Here is a 21,199-nt window from a genome sequence, read left to right as displayed (position 1 = left end):
GAAATGGGGGCCAGGGCATGCTCGAGCTGGCGAGGCGGCAGGTGGCCTGTGGGTGCCTATGGCGCGCGTGTGCGACGCCAGCGGCACGGCTTGGCCGCCATGGGCGCGAGCTGGTCTGGCGCTTGCCAGCTTCCTCCTCAACCACGGCGCGCTCCAGTAGGTCCAGTAGAGTGAGGTGGCGTCGTGTGACATGGTGGCCAGGGTTGGGGAAGAATGAGAGAAGGGGAGGAAGAACATGGCCGACATGGCCATGCACATGCAAGCTAGGGTTGGTCTCCTAGGGTTGCTGTGCTGTGGAGTGAGAGAGAGAGGGTCAGGGGACAGGGTGGAGTGAAATGGGGCAAGTAGGGTTAGGCCAAACACTATGCAAATAGTGATTTTGATTTGTTCCATATTTGCCCAATTCAATTTCTTGCAAATTTGGTTGAGTTCAAATGGTTGCAAAAATTGAGAGTGGTTGGTTTGGTTGAGTTGCACATGACCAGAGACAACCATGTGTGGCGGTGGAATTTTAAAAATCAAAGAAATGCAAAAATTGCACAAAGTGAGATTATTGCACATGTTAAAAAGTCTCAACTTTGCATGAGCATAGATTTTGATCCAAGATGATTTTGGCATGGTGGTCTTTACCAAAGTTGTTCACCTTGATGTGCTCTTGGATGAGGTGCAAAAAATTGGGAAAGTTTAGTTTGAAAAACTTGAAATGCAAGGGCTCAAAGTAGGGACCAGAATATAAATGGCAGATTTGACCATTATCATATGTGATCCCAATTTGAGTTTGAATTTGATTTGATTTGTGTTTCTTTGATTCCAAAAGTTGTAATAAGTGTTTAGTAACATAAAACAACTAATGGTGGAGACCAAAATGGTCTAGGGTAAAGATTTGTAAAAATGGCATAAACCATATGTGAGGGTTTTAGGGTTTTCTTATTTGATTTCTTTCTCTTTTATTTTATTTGATTTGTGATCCTCACTTGATCACTTTAGGGTTTTAGGGTTTATCACATAAGTATAAGAACAATCATCATGACATATCACTCAAAATGCACAAGTCCAATGCATGGCACTATATGTAAAGAAAAGTTTTTGTTGGTTCTAAATTTTTGGATCCCTGGAATTCTTCTTCTTCTTTTTATTGAAATTTGGGATGTTACACTTGTCTACCTCGAGCACGGGGGTTCTAAATGGAATTAACGCAACATGAGAACTCCATCTCAAGTTAAGATCTTACACATTAAATTCAGTTATATTTTGGCAATGACTAGTGGACATAACAGAAAGCAACAAAAGCCTGTCTCGAAAACGTGTGCACCTTATAACTAGGAACAGAGAGGGGTATACCACAGGGTCATGCCATCTCATTTCCTGGGCATACAAACATGAAGCACTTAGCAGATATAGTTTATCTTTCTTGTTATGTACATACATCCACCACAAAGAATTTTTCCTCATGCCTCCATAGCTAATTTCCCAGACATGGAAACCCTCAAAGACAGATGGCTTATTTTTTTATAGGTAAGGTAAGTGTTCACTGGTTTTCACTTTTTTCCCCTCTGAAAAAAAATGTACATGTGGATGCCGAACTGGACACACAATTACAGGAGCTATCCTTATCATATACTGTATGAAAGAACTACAAAAAAAATCTTCTACTAAATACGGGAAAGAACACCATAAGCATAGATGGGGTCATTTTTCTAGTCGGCAGTTCAGTCCGTAAACCATTGATCAGACCGGGGGTGGAAACACCAAGTGAATCTGAAAAAGAGTTGAAAGGTAAGATATAGCATAAATGCAGTAGTTTGGGCATATCCAAAAAAGGAAAATAGTGAGTTTTTTCTATTCTGGTACCATGTAAAACTTCACATCATTTTGACAGAACAATTGCCATGGTAACTACTCTATTGACTAACAAGACCCAAACATTGTCAGTCTAAACATGTCTAAAATCACTTAGATAAACAACATATCTGTGTATGCATAGAAATCAAACGTATGCTCTGTTAAATCAGCAATCCAAGGTGCATCAGTTGAATCATCTAATAATAACTGAATGATCAATTAAATAATCTAGATGGAGTCCTGTTATTAAGTGGTACATGCAAACCTGTGAAATAAGTAATCTAGCAAGTTTAGTTGAAATCAGAACTCTAGAATGAAAAGGGTCATTTCTTACTCATCTTCACAATATCAATACTAAGTTTCTTTAGATGCAGGCTCGTATATCACGGTATAAACTTCAACTATGAAGAAGAGACATAATCTCTGCAATAGGAGCTACAGAATCCACCGTTTCAGCTCTAGCCCCTCTCTTGGGAAATTTCTTCTTTTTTCTACCGTGCCTTCAATGCCCGCCTTCTCGTACTGAGTACTAACTAAACCAATCCCTTAGTTTGTCCACTCGGAATTACCGGCTATACCCATGGGTATGAGATTTCCTTTTTTTAGGGGGACAAGAGCAATGTGACGAGCAAACGTAACGTACTTTCCCTCGGCATTATATGAAGGAGAAAACCATTGGAAGGATGTGTGTTGTTGTTTCGCAATAGAAAGCTCAAAATACGGGAAATGAGTTGAGTAAGGGCAAACTGAACAAAAGACTACAAACATGCACCACTGCAAATAAAGATGGGAATCAGAATTACGACCTACATGGACTGCTCAGTATCTAACACGTTCCCACTGGTTTGTGAGGACTGATGCAAGAATATGTTTTTAGAGGAAAGATAATAGCAAAATTATCTGATGTGGAAGCATCTGCCGTATGGTCAGGTTCCTTAAATATCTGACAAAAAAGTGTCGGTTACTTAGTATTCCAGTGATAATCTAACACATAACAACTATCAAACACAGTTCCTAAGTCTGGCCAGCTAATGGTCTGCTTAGATTTCACTGCAGCTAAAAGATTTCAACAAGCTGCCAATCTAATAATCCTTTGGAAGATCTGGCTAGAAAGAAATAGCAGAGTTTTGAACAAGAAGCACACTCGAGTCAGTTAGTCGTCCAAAAAACCCACCTGAACTTTTTCATTCAAAAAAATGGCCCAAAGCCAGATATACAGCTGGAGTTTGGGGATTACAGAGTGAAAAGGGGGGCAGAGAAGGGGGACTATGGGGGCCTAGAGCTAAGGAAGAGAAGCCAAGCATCAGTGGAGCATTGCACGTCCCGAGGGAGGCGGGCACGCCACAATCAGGCATCATCGCGGCACATCTGAAGCAAGAGCGACAGGCTAGGTCACTACTCTGTGAAGGTGACAGCGTTGCAGTACTTTCAGATGTTCCAGCAGCACAGAAGGATGGAAGTGGAAGCCATCCTTTGATCCACCAGGGGGGAGGGGGAGCATTGTATGAGTGTAGGAGGCGGACATCAGCATCAGGTGGGTGCTACCTGCCAACGCAGTTCCAGAAGCTAGAGGCAAGGCTGCATCTGAAGATGATGTGCTGCCTTTAGCTTTTGACCAGCGCACCAGAGACCTTGTGTCATCCATGTCCGAGCGGGAAACGTGCGCAAGCTCGGCGCGCTCCCGAGCGGCGACAGCCGTGAGGCAGGGACCTGAGCCCCGGCAAGGCCAGCCTGCAATACAGAGCGCATGCTGGCCCCTGCGTTCACGGCATGGGTGAACAGCGCGTAGCACTGTGGCTTGATCACACCACCGGCGAGCCAGGTGTCGAGCCAGAACAAGGTGTGTGGCTATCGCCAATGCAGACAGCCGAGATATTCCAGTAGAACGGCATGAGCTCGACCAGGCGCTTCCAGTGCATGCCTGGCATGGAAGGACGCTTCATGGGGACAATGGGGCAAGCCGACATTCCCCACAACAACCTCGACCACGGCAGAACGCTGTCAGAGCGCCGGTGTGTAGCAGCTTCACCTTCAGGGACCGGTTTTGCTTGAAGAGACAGCAAATGCACAGGCGGCCTTCCTCTTTGGAAAGGCACACCTGCTGCCAGGCTACCAGGCACTTGGCTCCAGAGGGATGATCCAGAGCGTTACACAGAAAGTCGCGGGGCAGTCCTTCGAGGATGTGCAGCAGCGCGGGAGGGAGGAACGCTATGTGCATGGCGTAGTTCGCAAGGGCATCAAGCACTAAGTTGATCAAAAGTGCGATCAGCAGTGAGAAGGTAGCCAGGGTGAAGCTTCTCAGCTGACAGTTGCAGCCCCAGGTAGATCTGCGGGAAACGCTCGACACGGCAGCCCAGAATCTCTTGGATGTCAAGGTTATAGTCGGTGGCAACTGCACGATGGTGCTTTTATGGAAGTTAATCAATCACCAACCCCATGGCCGCCGAAAACTGGAGTAGCAGAGAGCCAACGAGCCGAATTTGCAGATGGAGGATAACAATGGTCAATACACATACCAAATGTTAAACAACCCGTAAATTTGGTCATCCTAAAGAGAGGTACCTCGATCAATTTTCACATCAAAATGAGTAAGTTCATCAGTTTTAAATTGGTTTGGGTAAACTAAATAGAGAAAGTACGATAGTGCGATCACCTGGGAGCCTGCGGTCATAACTGGTGCCATCATGGCACGCCAGAGTTCGACATCACAGTAGATCTTTTCTCACCTCCAGACATCATGGGTAATCCGTGGGAGTCAAACCACCTCCTTCCTACCGGCTACCGGCCTTCGTGTCCGTCGTCATCGCAGTGCCACTCCCAGTTTTAATCCTCAGAATTTGCAGATTGAGAAAAACAATGATCAATTAGCGTAGCAAATGTTAAAAAACCATAAACTTGGTCATCCTAAAGAGAGATAGCTCGACCAATTTGACATCAAAATAAGTAACATTATAAGTTTTAGTTTGGTTTGTGTACTACTGAAGAAACAAAGTAGATAAAGTACGATAGTGCAATCACCTTGGAGGCTCCAAGAGCTCCTTGCCACCACCCTGCACGTTGTTTGTAACTTTTAATTCCTAAGTCAATGAATAAAGTGTACCATTAGAAGGGATATACATATATAACTGACCTAAAAATATAACTTTTGTTGGACAACTTAATTACCATAATAATCAGCAAAACGAGGGATAGCATAAAATGTTTTCCTGAACTAATCACCGAGGGAAATGAAAGTAACCTCTATAAGATTCTTGTTGCCAACTGAATTTCCACGTATATTCTGCAAGTGTAAAACAGGAACTGACTATACATATTTTTCCTATATAGGAAAAACATGGTGATATTCCAAAAATATATTTTAGGTCGTTGGTATCATGGATGGCGTATCTGTCACATATTTAGTATCAAATATAATACTGGCTGCAAGGTACCGAACTGAAGATCAGTGAAGAAGCACAGATAAGGAGCAAGAGTAATGTAGGTTAACGCACAGTAATAACAGGGAGTTTAACCTGTGTGTACTGACGGCTGAACAAAGAACCTCTGGTGGGACACTTCGCTTTCTGACAATAGCAGTTGCTCCTAATTACAGATGACCAAGATATCAATATCTAGAAAGAACAACCCGGAGGAATTAGGATCTACAGGAAACATATACTGCGTCAAAAAAAGCAATAAAAATCCAATCATAAAAATATATAAAAAAAACAATCTCACCTAAAAACAGAAATTGAGCAACAGCAGCTACCAGCGCCCACCAAAACGCACCTGCAAAACAACAAGTCAACAGAGGAAGGCATGGAGAAGGCAGCCCGGGTCGCTTCACAGCTGACAGTGGCAGCCCCAGGTAGATCTGCAGGAAGCCCTCGACACGGCAGCCCAGAATCTCTTGGATGGCAAGGATATAGCAGGTGGCAACTGCACGATGGTGCTTTTATGGAAGTTAATCTCAAACCCCGTGGCCGCCGAAAACTGGAGTAGCATAGACTTAAGCCGACAAGCCAAATTTGGAGATGGAGAATAACAATGATCAATACGCATAGCAAATGTTAAACAACCCATAAATTTGGTCATCCTAAAGAGAGGTAGCTCGACCAATTTTCACACCAAATTGAGTAAGTTCATGAGTTTTAAATTGGTTTGTGTAACTAAATAGAGAAAGTACGATAGTGCGATAGTGCGATCACCTGGGAAGCGGCGGTCATGGGTGGTGCCGTCATGGCACGTCAGAGTTCGACATCACAGTAGATCTTTTTCCACCACCAGACACCATGGGTAATATGTGGGAGTCAAGCCACCCACATCAAACCACCCCCTTCCTACCGGCTACCGCCTTCGTGTCAGTCGTCATCGCAGTGCCACTCCCAGTTTTAATCATCAGAATTTGCAGATGGAGAAAACAATGATCAATTAGCATAGCAAATGTTAAAAAATCCATAAACTTGGTCATCCTAAAGAGAGATAGCTCAACCAATTTGACATCAAAATAAGCAAGATTATAAGTTTTAGTTTGGTTTGTGTACTACTGAAGAAACAAAATAAAGAAAGCACGATAGTGCAATCACCTTGGAGGCTGCAAGAGCTCCTGCAAGAGCTCCTTGCCACCACCCTGCATGTTGTTTGTAACTTTTAATTCCTAATTCACTGAATAAAGTGTACCCTTAGAAGGGATATACATATATAACTGACCTAAAAATATAACTTTTGTTGGACAACTTAATTACCATAATAATCAGCAAAACGAGGGATAGCATAAAATGATTTCCTGAACTAATCACCCAGGGAAATAAAAGTAACCTATATAAGATTGTTGTTGCCAACTGAATTTCCACGTATATTCTGTAAGTGTAAAACAAAAACTGACTATACATATTTTTCCTATATGGGGAAAACATGGTGATATTTATTCGGTTCATATTCCAAAAATATATTTTAGGTCGTTGGGATCATGGATGGCGCATCAGTCACATATTTAGTATCAAATATAATACTGGATGCAAGGTACTGAACTGAAGATCAGTGAGGAAGCACAGATAAGGAGCAAGAGTAACATAGGTTAACGCACAAGAACAACAAAGAGTTTTACCTGTGTGTACCGATGGCTGAACAAAGAAGCTCAGGTGGGACGCTTCGCTCCCTGACAATGGCAGTTCCTCCTAATTACAGACGACCAAGAAATAAATATCTAGAAAGAACAAACTGGAGGACTAAGGATCTACAGGAAACTTGAACTGCGTCAAAAACAACAACAACAAAATTCCAATAATAAAAATATGAAAAAAAAGAAATCACACCTAAAAACAAAAATTCAGCAACAGCAGCTACCAGCGCCCACCAAAACGCGCACCTGCAAAATAACAAGTCAATAGACCAAAACCCAGAATAAGAAAAAGAAAACTGAACACCCAAATCCACAATACCTGCACCCAGAAGTACAGCCAACGCCAACAGAAGCGCGCCAAGAACCTGCAAAAACTAACGCAATAACCTGATGAAATACATTGAAGCGTCTATATCACAGATAAATTCTGCTAACATGTGACAGGAGATACAGAAGTAATAAAATGATGGATCCTTAGATGCATTGAATACTACAGACCTGCAAAAGGAAGAACTTGGAGTACCAACATTACTGGAAACCTAAATAAAAGCATCTAGAAACATTAAATAGGAGTTTCCATAGGATCCTGAAACAAAACACCCTCAAAACGAAAATTTTAAGTTCAAGAAACAAATATTTTGCAAAAAATATGTATACTATTCAATTTAAGGGCTATATTTTATTTTTGGCAAGTTGAGTGTTTGCTTCATGTTTTATTACTTTAAACTATGGAAGAGAGGAGGAGAGGGCAACATCACCAGTGTGGGTTTCATGGGAACCCTTTGACTTGGACGATCCATGGCCTGCAAATCCAGTACCAAACCATCTTACACTCAATTCCTGCATAAGAGTATCCTTTACCTCACAAAATTTGTCAGCCCAACCAGGTGGTTCGACGGCTTCAACTCCTAAACCAGGAGCACGGTCGCTGGACTTTAGGTTCACCGGATCAGTCCAGTCAGCTACATATGCAGAAACACGTCTTTTGAACTTCAACTTGAACTCTGTCCACGCTTGATATTTATAGTGGTTGATGCGCGCCAACCTGGTCCACATGTTAGTGAAACCAGCTTTGATCGAGAAGTGGTGTACAGAGTTCTGCAGGGAAGGTTCCACAGCGTCAAGACGGACGAAGGACTTGTGCCGTTGCTGGGTCTTCAACCGACAAGTATAGCCCTGGCAGACACCTTCCTGCGGATGTGCTGTTTGACCCGAGGGACCAAAATCAAAGCAGGGGAGGTAGATTTGCCCAATCTGTGGATCGACCGAGACAACTGCTTCAAGCATGGACTTTGATGGATTCTCCACATTTTTCCAGTCCGGAGAAAAGATGAACTCATCGACGTCGATGAACGCCATCCACTGGCAAGATGTTTGGTGCACTGCAGCGCAGTGGGAAAGGCCAGCTTCCTGCGTTTTGGTCCAAGGCCAGGCCACGGTGGAAATGTTGACTCCTGTGGACCTCAAGTCGGCAACCTTACCCACCAAATTATCCTCGCTTCCATTGTCGTACAAGAAAAACTGGTCGACGCCCAGAGCGTCATGGTACAGTACCCACTCGCGAAGGAACTTTGAGACATTGCGCACCATTGTGCAGGCACAGATCGTGCTTCTGGTGGGTGGCGCTACTGCTGCAAGGTCACTTTGTTGTGGACGGTATATCGCAAGGGAGGGGATGGGCTCCTCGCCGGTGACAGACAGTGTGACCCGGAGCTGGGTGTTGCTGGAAGTAAGAAGAGCCGGTGGAGGGGGGCACCTTGCTACTTGTTGCGCCGCAGTGATGGCTGGGAGGGAGGCCGACGCGCCATCATCACGGCCACGGTACACGCACTGGACGGGGGGATTGGCTGTGTTTGCCCACTGGCGGCGGATGACACCTTTCGCGAAGACAAGGACGTCGCCTCCGTCGAGAACGGCAGAGTCGAAGACTAGGCGGTTGCTCCAATTGAGCATCGGGCGGACATGGAAATCAGCAGGGGCGGCGGCGGGGGAGTCAGCGGAGGAGGAGGAAAGCAGCAGGGGAGCTTGGAGCGGCTGGATACTCTGCTCTGTTTCAGGCATGGCGCAGAGGTAGGCGTGGCGTCCGGGCCCTGGCAGCGTCCCGAGAGCACGCGCCGGGGACGAAGCACCACCCTGGAAGGCACAGATGGCGTCGTCCACAGGCTCGTCGGCCAGGACCAGGACCTCGGAGTCAGGGAGCAAGACGGCATCGGAATCAGGGAGGAACGCGGCATCCGATTCATCAGGGAGGAAGACGTCGTGCTGCGGCGGCGAGTGGGGGCGGAGCGGCAAGAGGCGACGCGGGAGGGCAAAATCGATGTCGGCTTCCGACGGGTGCGGAAACAGGAAGGTCGGCGGGCGAAGCAGCTCCTGAGGCAGCGGCCAGCTCTCGACGGCGAGGCCGCCGGGGAACAGGCCCGGCGAGAAGACGGGGGCTTTGGAGAGTACCGCCTGGCGGCCGGAGAAAAGTACAAGACCAGCGACGGTAGCAGCCCCGGCGGCGGTGAGGATACGGCGCAGGCGGCTAGGGCGGTGGTGCTTCGTCATGGCGGCAAGGGAGGCGGGAGTCGGAAAATCTGGGAGCTTTGGAGGGAAATCGAGCGAGCGAACGAACGATCTTGGAATAGCGAAGGGTCGGTCTCGGTCAGATTCGAGAATATATCGTGCCCTAGAACCAACCGACCCGGCGCCCAGTCAGTCTGCTTCTTTTCCACGCTATTTCGGCGGTTCGGGTCGGTCGATTCCTTCCAGTCTGGCGTGGATCTGCTGGGCCGCTATATTACGAAGCCCAAGTACCCAGCAAGCCTGTTTGAACTTTTACGCGAAAATGGGCTTTGCCTCATAGTTTTGTTTTTCTGCGCCAACAACATTATAAACATGTTTCACACGAATTTTGCAGAGAGCTCTTTTCATAGCTCTCCAAACCTATTTACTTGTTTGCATTTTATTACAACTCTTACATATTCCCTAATTCATCACCACGACCTTCAAAATCCATCGAGTTTAAGGTTTCTGGACCTTTATTTCGCCCCGAGTAGACCCCTAAAGAAAATTTAAGGTCCACCATAAATAGACACCCCTATGTAGGACTCGGCGGTCTATTTATGGGTCACAAACCGAAACTTCCCTACTGTTTCCTCCACTTCTTCACTCCGTGACTCCAGCGAAATCGAGCCTGCGTCGTTGATAGCAGATCCGGCATCCCTGCGACTCGATGTGGTTGGTGAACCACTCAAAATCAGGGCGGGGCGTGGGTGTGGAGGTCACTCCGCGTCGCCGCGCAGCCGTGGTACGACGCTCAAGCTGCCACGAGAGAATGCGGAGGTGGAGAGCTCGCGCGTCGTCACGAGGCAGGCTCACCTTCACCGACAGGGATGTCCTATCGCGGATTTCATCAACTACAACACTGACGAGGGTGACATGGCGGTTGAGGTGTCGCTCTCTCGCACCGATGCCGAGGTTGAGAAGCGTCGCCGCAACCGGGAGGCGCCCTGCTTCAGCTCGGTTTCGCGCACTGCGCGAAGCACGTGGCTCGCCAGGTGGCGTGGGGATGGGACCCCAGCTACAACTGAAGCTCACTATTGCGCCCATAGGCCCTGATGAGGTGTCCTGGTGCCGAATATTGGTCCTTTTAGGGTTAGGGTTAGCGGCGGTCTCCCCTAACTATCTACCTATGTCCTGGGTTCGAATCAACCTCCTTGCAAAGCTGGTGGTTTATTGGTAACAACCAACTAAAATGAAAGTTACATTAAAGAGCGTTTTCACGTGATAGATACTCCTCAGGGAATATAAGATTTTCATGATCCTAAGCTGCCATCCACCCACGAATACCCTCATTTAAAAGAATATTTTTGGTGTAGAAAGTCTCAAATTCACGATCTTCCGTTGCACGGATTTCCTAGGAAACAAAGTCATAGGACCGTAAGTTCAAAGCCAGGCCAACTAAACCAATAGCATTGGTGATAGAAGCTTTCAACACTAGGTATGCCTTCTTCCTCTGCTTATACCAGGTTCATCTCAAAGCAATTCAATGTGGTGGGCAGGGCATGTATGGTCTGATCCTGTTTTGTATGATTATTATTAGCACCACGCGCGGTTCAGTGGTGCCATGTAAGGCCCAAAGAGGGCTTACCCAGCTCACAAGAGTATAAGCAGGTTATTTATTAGCGTCCAGTTTCTGAATGTCTACACCATTCCACCACAAGTCGTGTGGTGAAACAGAGAGAACTGAAGCCTGAAAAGAAAATTTTGAAGAACAAACATGGTTTATCTCGAAAAATGCCTCAGTTTAGTACTTCTGAAAATCTATCATGAAACTGCATCATCTTGGAACATGAGCAATTTAAAAGGATATAAATGAATAACGATATAATGCACCTGAATGAGAGGACCATTGCAAGCCTTGTCAACCACCCCAACCCTTGCTAGAAGGCAAAGCAGATGGACCTTGTGCACTAGTTGAGCCAACTCTTGAACAAATCCGAAAGTAGCAATTGGTCAATACTAAAAAAAAAGTCCTCCTTGCACAAAAATAGAGATAGTACTTCGAACTTCTGAAGTACATTAAAAAGGAACAGGAACTGATACCCCATTCAGATATGGTTCAGGGATTTCTTGTGAGTATGCTGCAGAGCATCACATTACACAGCAAACAGGCTGCTACCTGGCAATCTTGAGCAGTCAGCACACAATGTAGGGCCACAGTGACAACACAAGTTCGTTTTTTCACTGGATAAAGTAATGTAAAAAAGGTTAGACGCATGTTTATGCACCAACCACGAGATACAGAGAGCTCTGAAAAAATAAGTAAATGGCTTCTCATCCTTATTCCTACCATTCATAAAGTATTATCAAGATTCATTGTTCATCTAAACTACATAAAACAGAAAGCTCACAATAGAGTTTCCAGCGCCATATCTAGGTGGATCGAAACCTACCGTTAGAACTTCTTTTATAAGACATGCCTTGAGCAATGACAAAGTTGAAACTAAACATGTTTCATGCGTGCAACCTACAACTATTTCAGTTGTATACTTCCTCCATCCTGAAATAAGTGGCTCGGATTTATCTAGATTCACATGTATCTACAGACTAAAATACGTCTAGATACATCCGAATCTAGACAAATCCGAGTCACTTATTTCCAGGCAGAGGGAGTAACCATCCTTATTGTTCATTGTTGATTAGACCCATATTGTTCACCAATTAGATCAACTACCTGCTGTAGTCTTTACAACTGCCTGAAACACCTGGCGATCCTTGCTTGCAATAGGGTACTTGTTGTATGCAGCCTTGAGATAAGCTACTTGGACACATTCATATGCTAAAGAAGCCACAACAGCCATCATCTTGCACCTTTCATATTCATGACCATCAAATCTGGGCAATAAAATGAAAAGAATTAATTATAGTGGCCAAACTTGAGCACTGTTTACCTAGAGTACCACAGCTTCAGATTATAGTTGGATAAGACAAACAATTATACAGTTATCAGAGCAATTTTCCCAACATCCAGCTAGCAGAAATTTAGTAATTTCACATCAGCTTGAAATAGCAAGGTTCTACGAAACCATTAAATGTGAGGGGCAGCAAGCAATATACTAACAATACATGTTTACACATCAAGGAAGACTGAGAGCAGCAGGGCATGACACATATCACAAGTTCACAACACATATTTTGCAGTAGATTAAGCTAACACTGGAACATATGTCGGATTTAGATTGATAATTAGTATACTCCATGCGTAATACTGTGTCTCTTAACAGATATATCTTCTATAACTAAATAGGAGCCCCCCACTACTGATTTTTGCATTACATGCAGTAATGCCACTTCAATATTCTTTTTTAAATCTTTTTCTGCCGAACAACAATGAAATCACAAGCGGTCTTTTCACACGCAGTGTTTCCAATTTCAAATAAGCACATCGGCTCCCCACTTCTCCTCTCCCCCTCCTTTTCCGTAACCATCCAACCCACTTCGTTTCTTCGAGGAATTGTTTCTCCTGAATGTGCGCAGGAAACTTCAGTCCCTCCTCGAGTTCCTTCCTACATTAGGCAGGTTCCCGGCAACCTGACGACATCAACAAGCTCTCTGTAGGCCGTGATGGTGTGCACCAGCATAAGGCCTGGCGCCATTGGCGATGTTCAGTTCTCGATCCTGTGTCTAAGCTATGCTTCCTGACTGATTATGGACCTTATCTATGTTACAGTGATTGTCTTCATCTGCGTCTGCCACGTGTGGATGAAATCTTATTTTGAGTCATCAAATCTCAGTAGCCACAGCCAAGACATAATTATTTTCCTCCTGCTGTCCTCCAAGGCATGTGTATTGGCATCCCCGGACTCCCTACAAGGCTACAAGAGCCTGCAACCTATCTTTTCTGCCTGATGTAAACTAAGTCCTGCATTCTAAGTTAACTGGTTGATATCCTATACGAGTGTTCCTTTTGCCTGTAGAGTACTGATCGATGCTAATCAATGCTACGATTGCTATCGATTATTTCACCAAGACACCAAAACTGAACATAATGTCATTTTCCTAGTATGTGACTCACGCTTCTTTTCCAATATAGTTATTTCTCCCATTTAGATTGTCTATCAGTCTAAATCATTTGTTGGCCACAGAAGGCCCCTGATGTTTTCTCACCAATATACTTTCAGATTTTTTATTCCTCTGGATATTTATTAATCCATGTAACTGTAGGGAACTTTTTGGACTCCTACACATCATGTGAAGTTCACATGCTTGCTCTGAGTGTGAATGTATCCTGTGCACCAACAAAACTTGTGCACCGGCTGCACCAACCACTTATGGGTCGTTTGATGGAGAAGGAATGGTTGATCCACCTGCAAGCTGGCCACTACCATATTTGGGCAGAGCCCCTGGAACATTTGTATACTTAAACTCGTATAATACGAAATGGATCAAAAGATAGCCCTTGCTGAGCTGACTCTCTTCCCTGAGAATTCCATCTTTTTTGAAACTTGTTTTTTTTTTCAACCCGGTTTGCATGAGACGGTGCCAAAAAAAAGTGAGTAAATTGCACATAGCTTTATTCAGTGGAGGCAAGACCAGTTTCCATTGCTTTTGTGCTTCGTGCAAATAAGTGTCCTGAACACATTCCAGATGCATTACTGTCTAGGCAGTCCAGGTCGCTCAGTAGCCACCTTTTTGGTGGATCTTGTTGGTACATTCTCAGGTTGAAATAGCAAGGTTTTACAAAACATTAAATGTGAGGGACAGCAAGTAATATATTAACAATACATGTTTATACATCAACGAAGACTGATATCAGCAGGACATGACACATATCACAACACATATTTTGCAGTGGATTAAGCTAACACTGGAACATATGTCGGATTTAGATTGATAATTAGTATACTCCATGTGCAATACTGTGTCACTTAACAGACATATCTTCTATAACTAAATAGGAGCCCCCCACTACCGATGTTTGCAGTACATGCAGCAATGCCACGTAAAAATTCTTTTTTAAATATTTTTCTGCCGAACAACAATGAAATCACAAGCGGTCTTTTCACACGCAGTCTTTCCAATTTCAAATAAGCACATCGGCTCCCCACTTCTCATCTCCCCCTCCTTTTCCGTAACCATCCAGCCCACTTCGTTTCTTCAAGGAATTGTTTCTCCTGAATGTGCGCAGGAAACTTCAGTCCCTCCTCGAGTTCCTTCCTACATTAGGCAGGTTGCTGGCAACCTGACGACATCGCCGCTGCGGTAAGGGGCATAGCGTACCAGCATCGGCAATCTCTCTGTAGGCCGTGATGGTGTGCACCAGCATAAGGCCTGGCGCGATTGGCGATGTTCAGCTCTCGATCCTGTGTTTGAGCTACGCTTCCTGACTGATTATGGACCTTATCTATGTTACAGTGATTGTCTTCATCTGCGTCTGCCGCCGCGTGTGGATGAAATCTTATTTTGAGTCATCAAAGCTCAGTAGCCACAGCCAAGACATCATATTTTCCTCCCAAGGCATGTGTATTGGCATCTCCGGACTCCCTACAAGGCTACAAAAGCCTGCAACCTATCGTTTCTGCCTCATGTAAACTAATTCCTGCATTCTAAGTTAACTGGTTGATATCCTATACGATTGTTCCTTTTGCCTGTAGAGTACTGATCGGCGCAAATCAATGCTACGATTGCTATTGATTATTTCCCCAAGACACCAAAACTGAACATAATGTCATTTTCCTAGTATGTGACTCACACTTCTTTTGCAATAGAGTTATTTCTCCAATTTAGATTTTCTATCAGTCTAGATCATTTGTTGGCCACAGAAGGCTCCTGATGTTTTCTCACCAATATACTTTCAGATTTTTATTCCTCGGGATATTTATTAATCCATGTAACTGTAGGGAACTTTTTGGACTCCTACACTGCTACACATCATGTGAAGTTCACATGCTTGCTCTTAGTGTGAATGTATCCTGTGCAGGGCATAATCTAGTTAATTAAAAGCTACAGCTAACTAAATTTGTTTTGGAGTATTCTGTTTCCTAATTGCTATGGTGTCACAAGAAATCTAGCAGGCTTTATAATATTTGAGCCTAGTCTTTCAGTATAATGAGAAATAGAGATCCTCCCACAATCTGATGATCCTATTGTGTGAATGCATATGCAAGGAAACTACTCACTGTTATAGCTGAAATATTCGTCTCTGCGAATTAAGCCACAACACAAGAACTTCGAATGAAATTAAAAGGATCTCAACTGACATTTCCAATAGTTTCCATAATTAATCACCTCTTTCCCCAAATTCTTATTGTTTGCATAGGTTAAGTTGGGGGAAACTCCAACAACTACATTATTATCAGTACGATCATAAATTTTTATAAATTTAGTACCTAGTGTGAAACCTCCCAGAATAACTAGGTAATATTATCTAATAAATCAACATAGGGCAATGCAATCTGTTCATGTCATTACTAGAACTGGAACAACATAGCAATAGTTTGAACTGAGTCGAAATAAATGCTCCAAGAAAGGAGAAGAATCACATACGCACCTAGATAAGGCGCAGCAGGCTCGACAGCTGCACCAGTCGTGCCATTGGCCTTGGCCTTGAGGGCAGCCAGCGGTGGTCGGTGGAAGCACGTCATCCTCGTCCAGCTGCAGCTGGGAGGCGTGTGCGCACAGGGCTGTGCAAAGGACGGCGGCGGGGACCGTATCCCTGGCTGTGCAAAGGAAGGGTGGAGCGGGGCGTCCTCGCCAGCGTCACTTGTCCCGCGGGAGGTGGAGGCCGGCGCTGTGCAGCCCTCTAACGCGCGCGCGGTGGCTGCGGCAGCGGAACCGGTAGAGACGATGTCCGCCGGGAGGCCTTGCCTGCCCCCGAGCGAGCGAGATCCTCGGGCCGCCGGCGAGAGGGCAAGGGAGGGCGCGGCGGCGTGTGGGGACCACCGGAGTGAGGAGAGAGAAGTGTGTGTTGGGATAGGAAAATCCACGGGTTCAAAATTCTGAAATAAAATTTCGTTTTTTTAGGAAAAATAAGAACTCAAGGAAGAATATTTTTTTTATGTTCTGACATAACTATTTACATGGTATTGTTTGGACAGGGTGTTTCTGCATCCGGGTGCATATGCATCCTTTATTTGAATGCATTTTAAATATATTATTTACAAATGTTAAAAAATATAAATAAAAATAACTAGCAAGACACTATCCCAACTAACAAGACACTATCCCAACTAACAAGACACTTTCCATGTCCTTGTTGTTCCATAAAAAAGTTCCGCGGGACTTTTCAAAGTGATCCAAAATGGTAAAATGTACAATAACTGTGCTCATAGCAAAGTAGTATAGGCATCGCAGAATCACCATGAGTTTGCTAGAATATGACAAGAGATTAGCAATACCTACTAGCCTTTTATCCACTCTCCCCACCGGATAGGTGAGGTTCTCACTTCTGGGTTTAGTATCTTCCAGTGGAATTCCAACAGTCCAAGATAGATGAAGGGTAGTGTTTTCGCGATTTTTTTAATAATATCCTATGTTTCTTTAATTTTACAAATAATACTTGTTTTTGACAAATTTTACAAATAATACACTGTCGGGTATTGTTTCCCTATTAGTAGTAATTTTTGGGCTAGGGTAACCCGACTGGCAGAAATCCTTTAGAATTTAGCTATCACAGAATAAATCGGGCTAGGCGAACCCGACTAGTTCTAATCAGGCTGACCTAACCTGATTAGCATGCAAGCAGAGGCTATGCTAATCAATGAGCGCATGCAAGCAGCTAGCAGCAGGTTGGCAGAGACAACATGTAAAACGCGGCAGGTGCTGACAAGTGTGTGCGGGGGCAATCGGGTTAGGCTTTTCCGATAGGTGCTTGTCGGGATGACTTACCTCGATAGGATTTCGTCTTTCGAACTGGCACACCAAATTTTGACTAGTCAGGTTAGCCTTGCCTGAAAAGTACTAATTAGGAAACAGTACCCCGACCGTGCATTATTTGTAAAATTTATTAAAAACGAGTATTATTTGTGAAACTAAAGATAAAAAATGTATTATTAAAAAAAGTCGCAGTGTTTTCACTTTGCAGCCAAGAATATTAGCGAGTTTCCGAGAAAAAACTACTTTGGCTCATAGGTGTAGATGCACCCACTATTCAAAATATTTTAAAATAGCTAAAAAAATTGAAAAAATATCAAGGTGTACACCAGACATTCTATGTTCGCACAGGAAGGTTCACAGGAAAATATTATTTTTTATGGCTAGTGTAAAAAAACAATTTCCAGCGCTCCAGAATAGCTTTTAACGAGACATTTTTTTTGTGTCTTTTTAACATAGTGCACACCAAATGTTTTTTCCTGCCAAAATTTTGTGGGCTAACATAGAATGTGAGGATGCATACTCAAAATTTTATTTCAATTTTTTAAATATTTTGAAATAAATTTAAAATACATTTTTTTTATAATAGGTGCATCTAGACCTACGAGCCAAAACACCATGTCCAGTTTCTGACATCTTTGCCCAGATATGTTAATAGGTACCATGGACGCTTTTGTGGTACTTAACTCTCAAGCCAGTGGAGTTAGAAAATTTATCAAGGATTTCTTTCAACTTCACCAATTGAGTATTTTCAGCAGGGAATATAATCAATGTGTCATCAACATATTGTAGTATGGGGTAATCCTGTCCAAATGATCTGTCTATTGGGAGTTGAATTTCACCAGTATTCTAGGCCAAGTTAACAACAATTCGTAGTAGTTCCGCACCTAAGACAAATAATATTGAAGAAAGGGGATCTCCTTATCGAACACCTCTTTTACATACAATTGTTTTTCCTATGACTCCATTGAGAATAATAGAAGTAGATGCACTATGAAGAATAGAGCTTACCCTTAATAAATTTTTCACTGAAACCCAAATAGATGAGCATGTAGATGATAGCATTGAATTCCACTTTGTCAAATGCCTTCTCGGAATCTATTTTCAAAATGACAATCTCTTACTTTGATTTGTGACAGATATCACAATATTCGAAAGCCCATGCAAGCCAATCTTGGATATTCCTAGATTTAATAAAAACCATATTGGTTCTTGTGGATCAAGGGAGTTATCACTTTACATCTATTTGCAGTAAGTTTTGTGATGATCTTTAATGCCATACTGACCAAGCATATGGGCCTATAATCAGATGCAGATTCAGGGCTATCAGACTTTGGAATGAGAGTGATATATGATGTATTTTTTTGACACAAAAACAGTAGGGAAAAGAGCTCCCTACTATGCCATTTTTCATTTATATATAAGAGCAAAAGGCAGTATTTGCAAAGTGAGTCCAATCATCTAGAGTTCATAAAGTATCTAGCCAAGATTGCATGCCCTCCTTAAGACTAGGCTTGGCTCGGTGCATATTGGTATTTACATAATCTTTAAATTTGTGCATGCACCGAGAGAGATTAGGTGCATTATTGTTGAAGATTGCATCATTTCTTTGATCCCAAATGCTCCAGCATCCTGTGATGATAATCTCCATGAGGAAATTCACATGATAGCTTTCTTAGCTTCAGCAATCATATCACTGATTGAGAGATCAGTGTGCCATTCCAAACCCAGTGCCCACCAAAAGCTCATACTGAAGGAGCACTCAAAAAATAGATGCATATGGTCTTCTTCAGGGCATTCCTCACTGTAGGGATTTGTTGCATAGAAAACAAAAAATTTCCTACCGCGAACACGCAATCCAAGCCAAGATGCAATCTAGAAGACGGTAGCAACGAGGGGATTATCGAGTCTCACCCTTGAAGAGATTCCAAAGCCTACAAGATGAGGCTCTTGTTGCTGCGGTAGACGTTCACTTGCCGCTTGCAAAAGCGCGTAGAAGATCTTGATCACGGCGCCACGAACGGGCAGCACCTCCGTACTCGGTCACACGTTCGGTTGTTGATGAAGACGACGTCCACCTCCCCGTTCCAGCGGGCAGCGGAAGTAGTAGCTCCTCTTGAATCCGACAGCACGACGGCGTGGTGTCGGTGGTGGTGGAGAATCCCGGCGGAGCTTCGCTAAGCGTGCGGGGAAGAAGGAGTATAGGGGTGGCTAGGGTTTGGGGAGGGGGGGGGGGGCGCCGGCCATCTAGGTGGTGCGGCCACCTTGTGTTGTTGGGGTGGTCGGCCCCCTCCCCTTGGCCCTCATTATATAGGTGGAACACCCAAGAGTTGGTCTACAAGTCTTCGAATAAGACCCCAAACCAAAACCTTCCATATCACATGAAACCTACCCAAGCTAGGACTCCCACTAGAGGTGGGATTCCCACCCTTCCTTGGGAGGGGGTGGCCGGCCCCCTTAGGGGAGTCCACTTGGGACTCCTCCCCGTTTAGGGTTGGCCGGCCATGGTGGTGGAGTCCCTTTGGGACTCCGCCTTCCAAAGTGGTTTCTTCCGGACTTTTCTAGAACCTTCTAGAACCTTCCATAGAACCTTCCGGATCATTTTAAATCTTATAAAATGACTTCCTATATATGAATCTTATTCTTCGGACCATTCCGGAACTCCTCGTGATGTCCGGGATCTCATCCGGGACTCCGAACAAATATTCGAACTCCATTCCATATTCAAGTTCTACCATTTCAACATCCAACCTTAAGTGTGTCACCCTACGGTTCGCGAACTATGCAGACATGGTTGAGTACTCACTCCGACCAATAACCAATAGCGGGATCTGGAGATCCATAATGGCTCCCACATATTCAACGATGACTTTCGTGATCGAATGAACCATTCACATACGATACCAATTCCCTTTATCACGCGATATTTTACTTGTCCGAGGTTTGATCATCGGTATCACTCTATACCTTGTTCAACCTCGTCTCCTGACAAGTACTCTTTACTCGTACCGTGGTATGTGGTCTCTTATGAACTTATTCATATGCTTGCAAGACATTAGACGACATTCCACCGAGAGGGCCCAGAGTATATCTATCCGTCATCGGGATGGACAAATCCCACTGTTGATCCATATGCCTCAACTCATACTTTCCGGATACTTAATCCCACCTTTATAAACACCCATTTACGCAGTGGTGTTTGATGTAATCAAAGTACACTTCCGGTATAAGTGATTTACATGATCTCATGGTCATAAGGACTAGGTAACTATGTATCGAAAGCTTATAGCAAATAACTTAATGACGTGATCTTATGCTACGCTTAATTGGGTGTGTCCGTTACATCATTCATACAATGATATAACCTTGTTATTAATAACATCCAATGTTCATGATTATGAAACTAATCATCCATTAATCAACAAGCTAGTTAAGAGGCATACTAGGGACTCTTTGTTGTTTACATATCACACATGTATCAATGTTTCGGTTAATACAATTATAGCATGATATATAAACATTTATCATAAACATAAAGATATATAATAACCACTTTATTATTGCCTCTAGGGCATATCTCCTTCAGTCTCCCACTTGCACTAGAGTCAATAATCTAGATTACATTGTAATATACCTAACACCCATGGCATTCTGGTGTTGGTCATGCTTTGCCCTAGGGAGAGCTTTAGTCAACGGATCTGCTACATTCAGATCAGTGTGTACTTTGCAAATCTTTACTTCTCCATCTTCGATGTATTCGCGAATCGAGTGGTAACGCAGCTTGATATGCTTCAGCCTCTTGTGTGACCTTGGTTCTTGTGCATTGGCGATGGCACCCATGTTATCACAATAGATGATTAATGGGTCCAATGCACTAGGAACCACACCAAGCTCTATAAT

General features: G+C 43.9%; 1 protein-coding gene and 2 long non-coding RNA genes across 4 annotated transcripts; all 3 read right to left on the bottom strand.

Annotated features, from left to right (window-relative positions):
- Positions 1-1,155: 1,155 nt before the first annotated feature.
- LOC139832196 (uncharacterized) lies at positions 1,156-5,232 on the bottom strand. The gene is made up of 2 exons (XR_011746886.1): positions 4,496-5,232; positions 1,156-1,758 (listed from the first exon to the last, which is right to left on the bottom strand). It is a non-coding gene; the product is annotated as an uncharacterized lncRNA (long non-coding RNA).
- A 2,437-nt stretch (positions 5,233-7,669) lies between these two features.
- On the bottom strand, positions 7,670-9,877 carry LOC127308213 (glycosyltransferase family 92 protein At1g27200-like). Its single transcript, XM_051338972.2, has one exon. The coding sequence runs from the start codon at positions 9,488-9,490 to the stop codon at positions 7,670-7,672; it is 1,821 nt and encodes a 606-aa protein (XP_051194932.1). The 5' UTR covers positions 9,491-9,877.
- A 918-nt stretch (positions 9,878-10,795) lies between these two features.
- On the bottom strand, positions 10,796-16,395 carry LOC139832195 (uncharacterized). Of its 2 annotated transcripts, XR_011746885.1 has the most exons (5): positions 15,978-16,395; positions 12,162-12,322; positions 11,531-11,671; positions 11,321-11,412; positions 10,796-11,177 (listed from the first exon to the last, which is right to left on the bottom strand). It is a non-coding gene; the product is annotated as an uncharacterized lncRNA (long non-coding RNA). The 2 variants fall into 2 exon arrangements; XR_011746884.1 differs by having other exon boundaries at positions 10,797-11,177; positions 11,321-11,671.
- Between the last annotated feature and the right edge of the window lie 4,804 nt (positions 16,396-21,199).

This window comes from Lolium perenne, chromosome 6 (genome assembly GCF_019359855.2).
Source record: "Lolium perenne isolate Kyuss_39 chromosome 6, Kyuss_2.0, whole genome shotgun sequence".
Classification (NCBI taxonomy): Eukaryota; Viridiplantae; Streptophyta; class Magnoliopsida; order Poales; family Poaceae; genus Lolium; species Lolium perenne.
This window is presented reverse-complemented; position numbering and strand designations above follow the sequence as displayed.

Excerpts from the sequence above, each read along its gene's own strand:
- LOC127308213 (XM_051338972.2), bottom strand. The coding sequence starts at position 9,490 with ATGACGAAGCACCACCGCCCTAGCCGCCTGCGCCGTATCCTCACCGCC.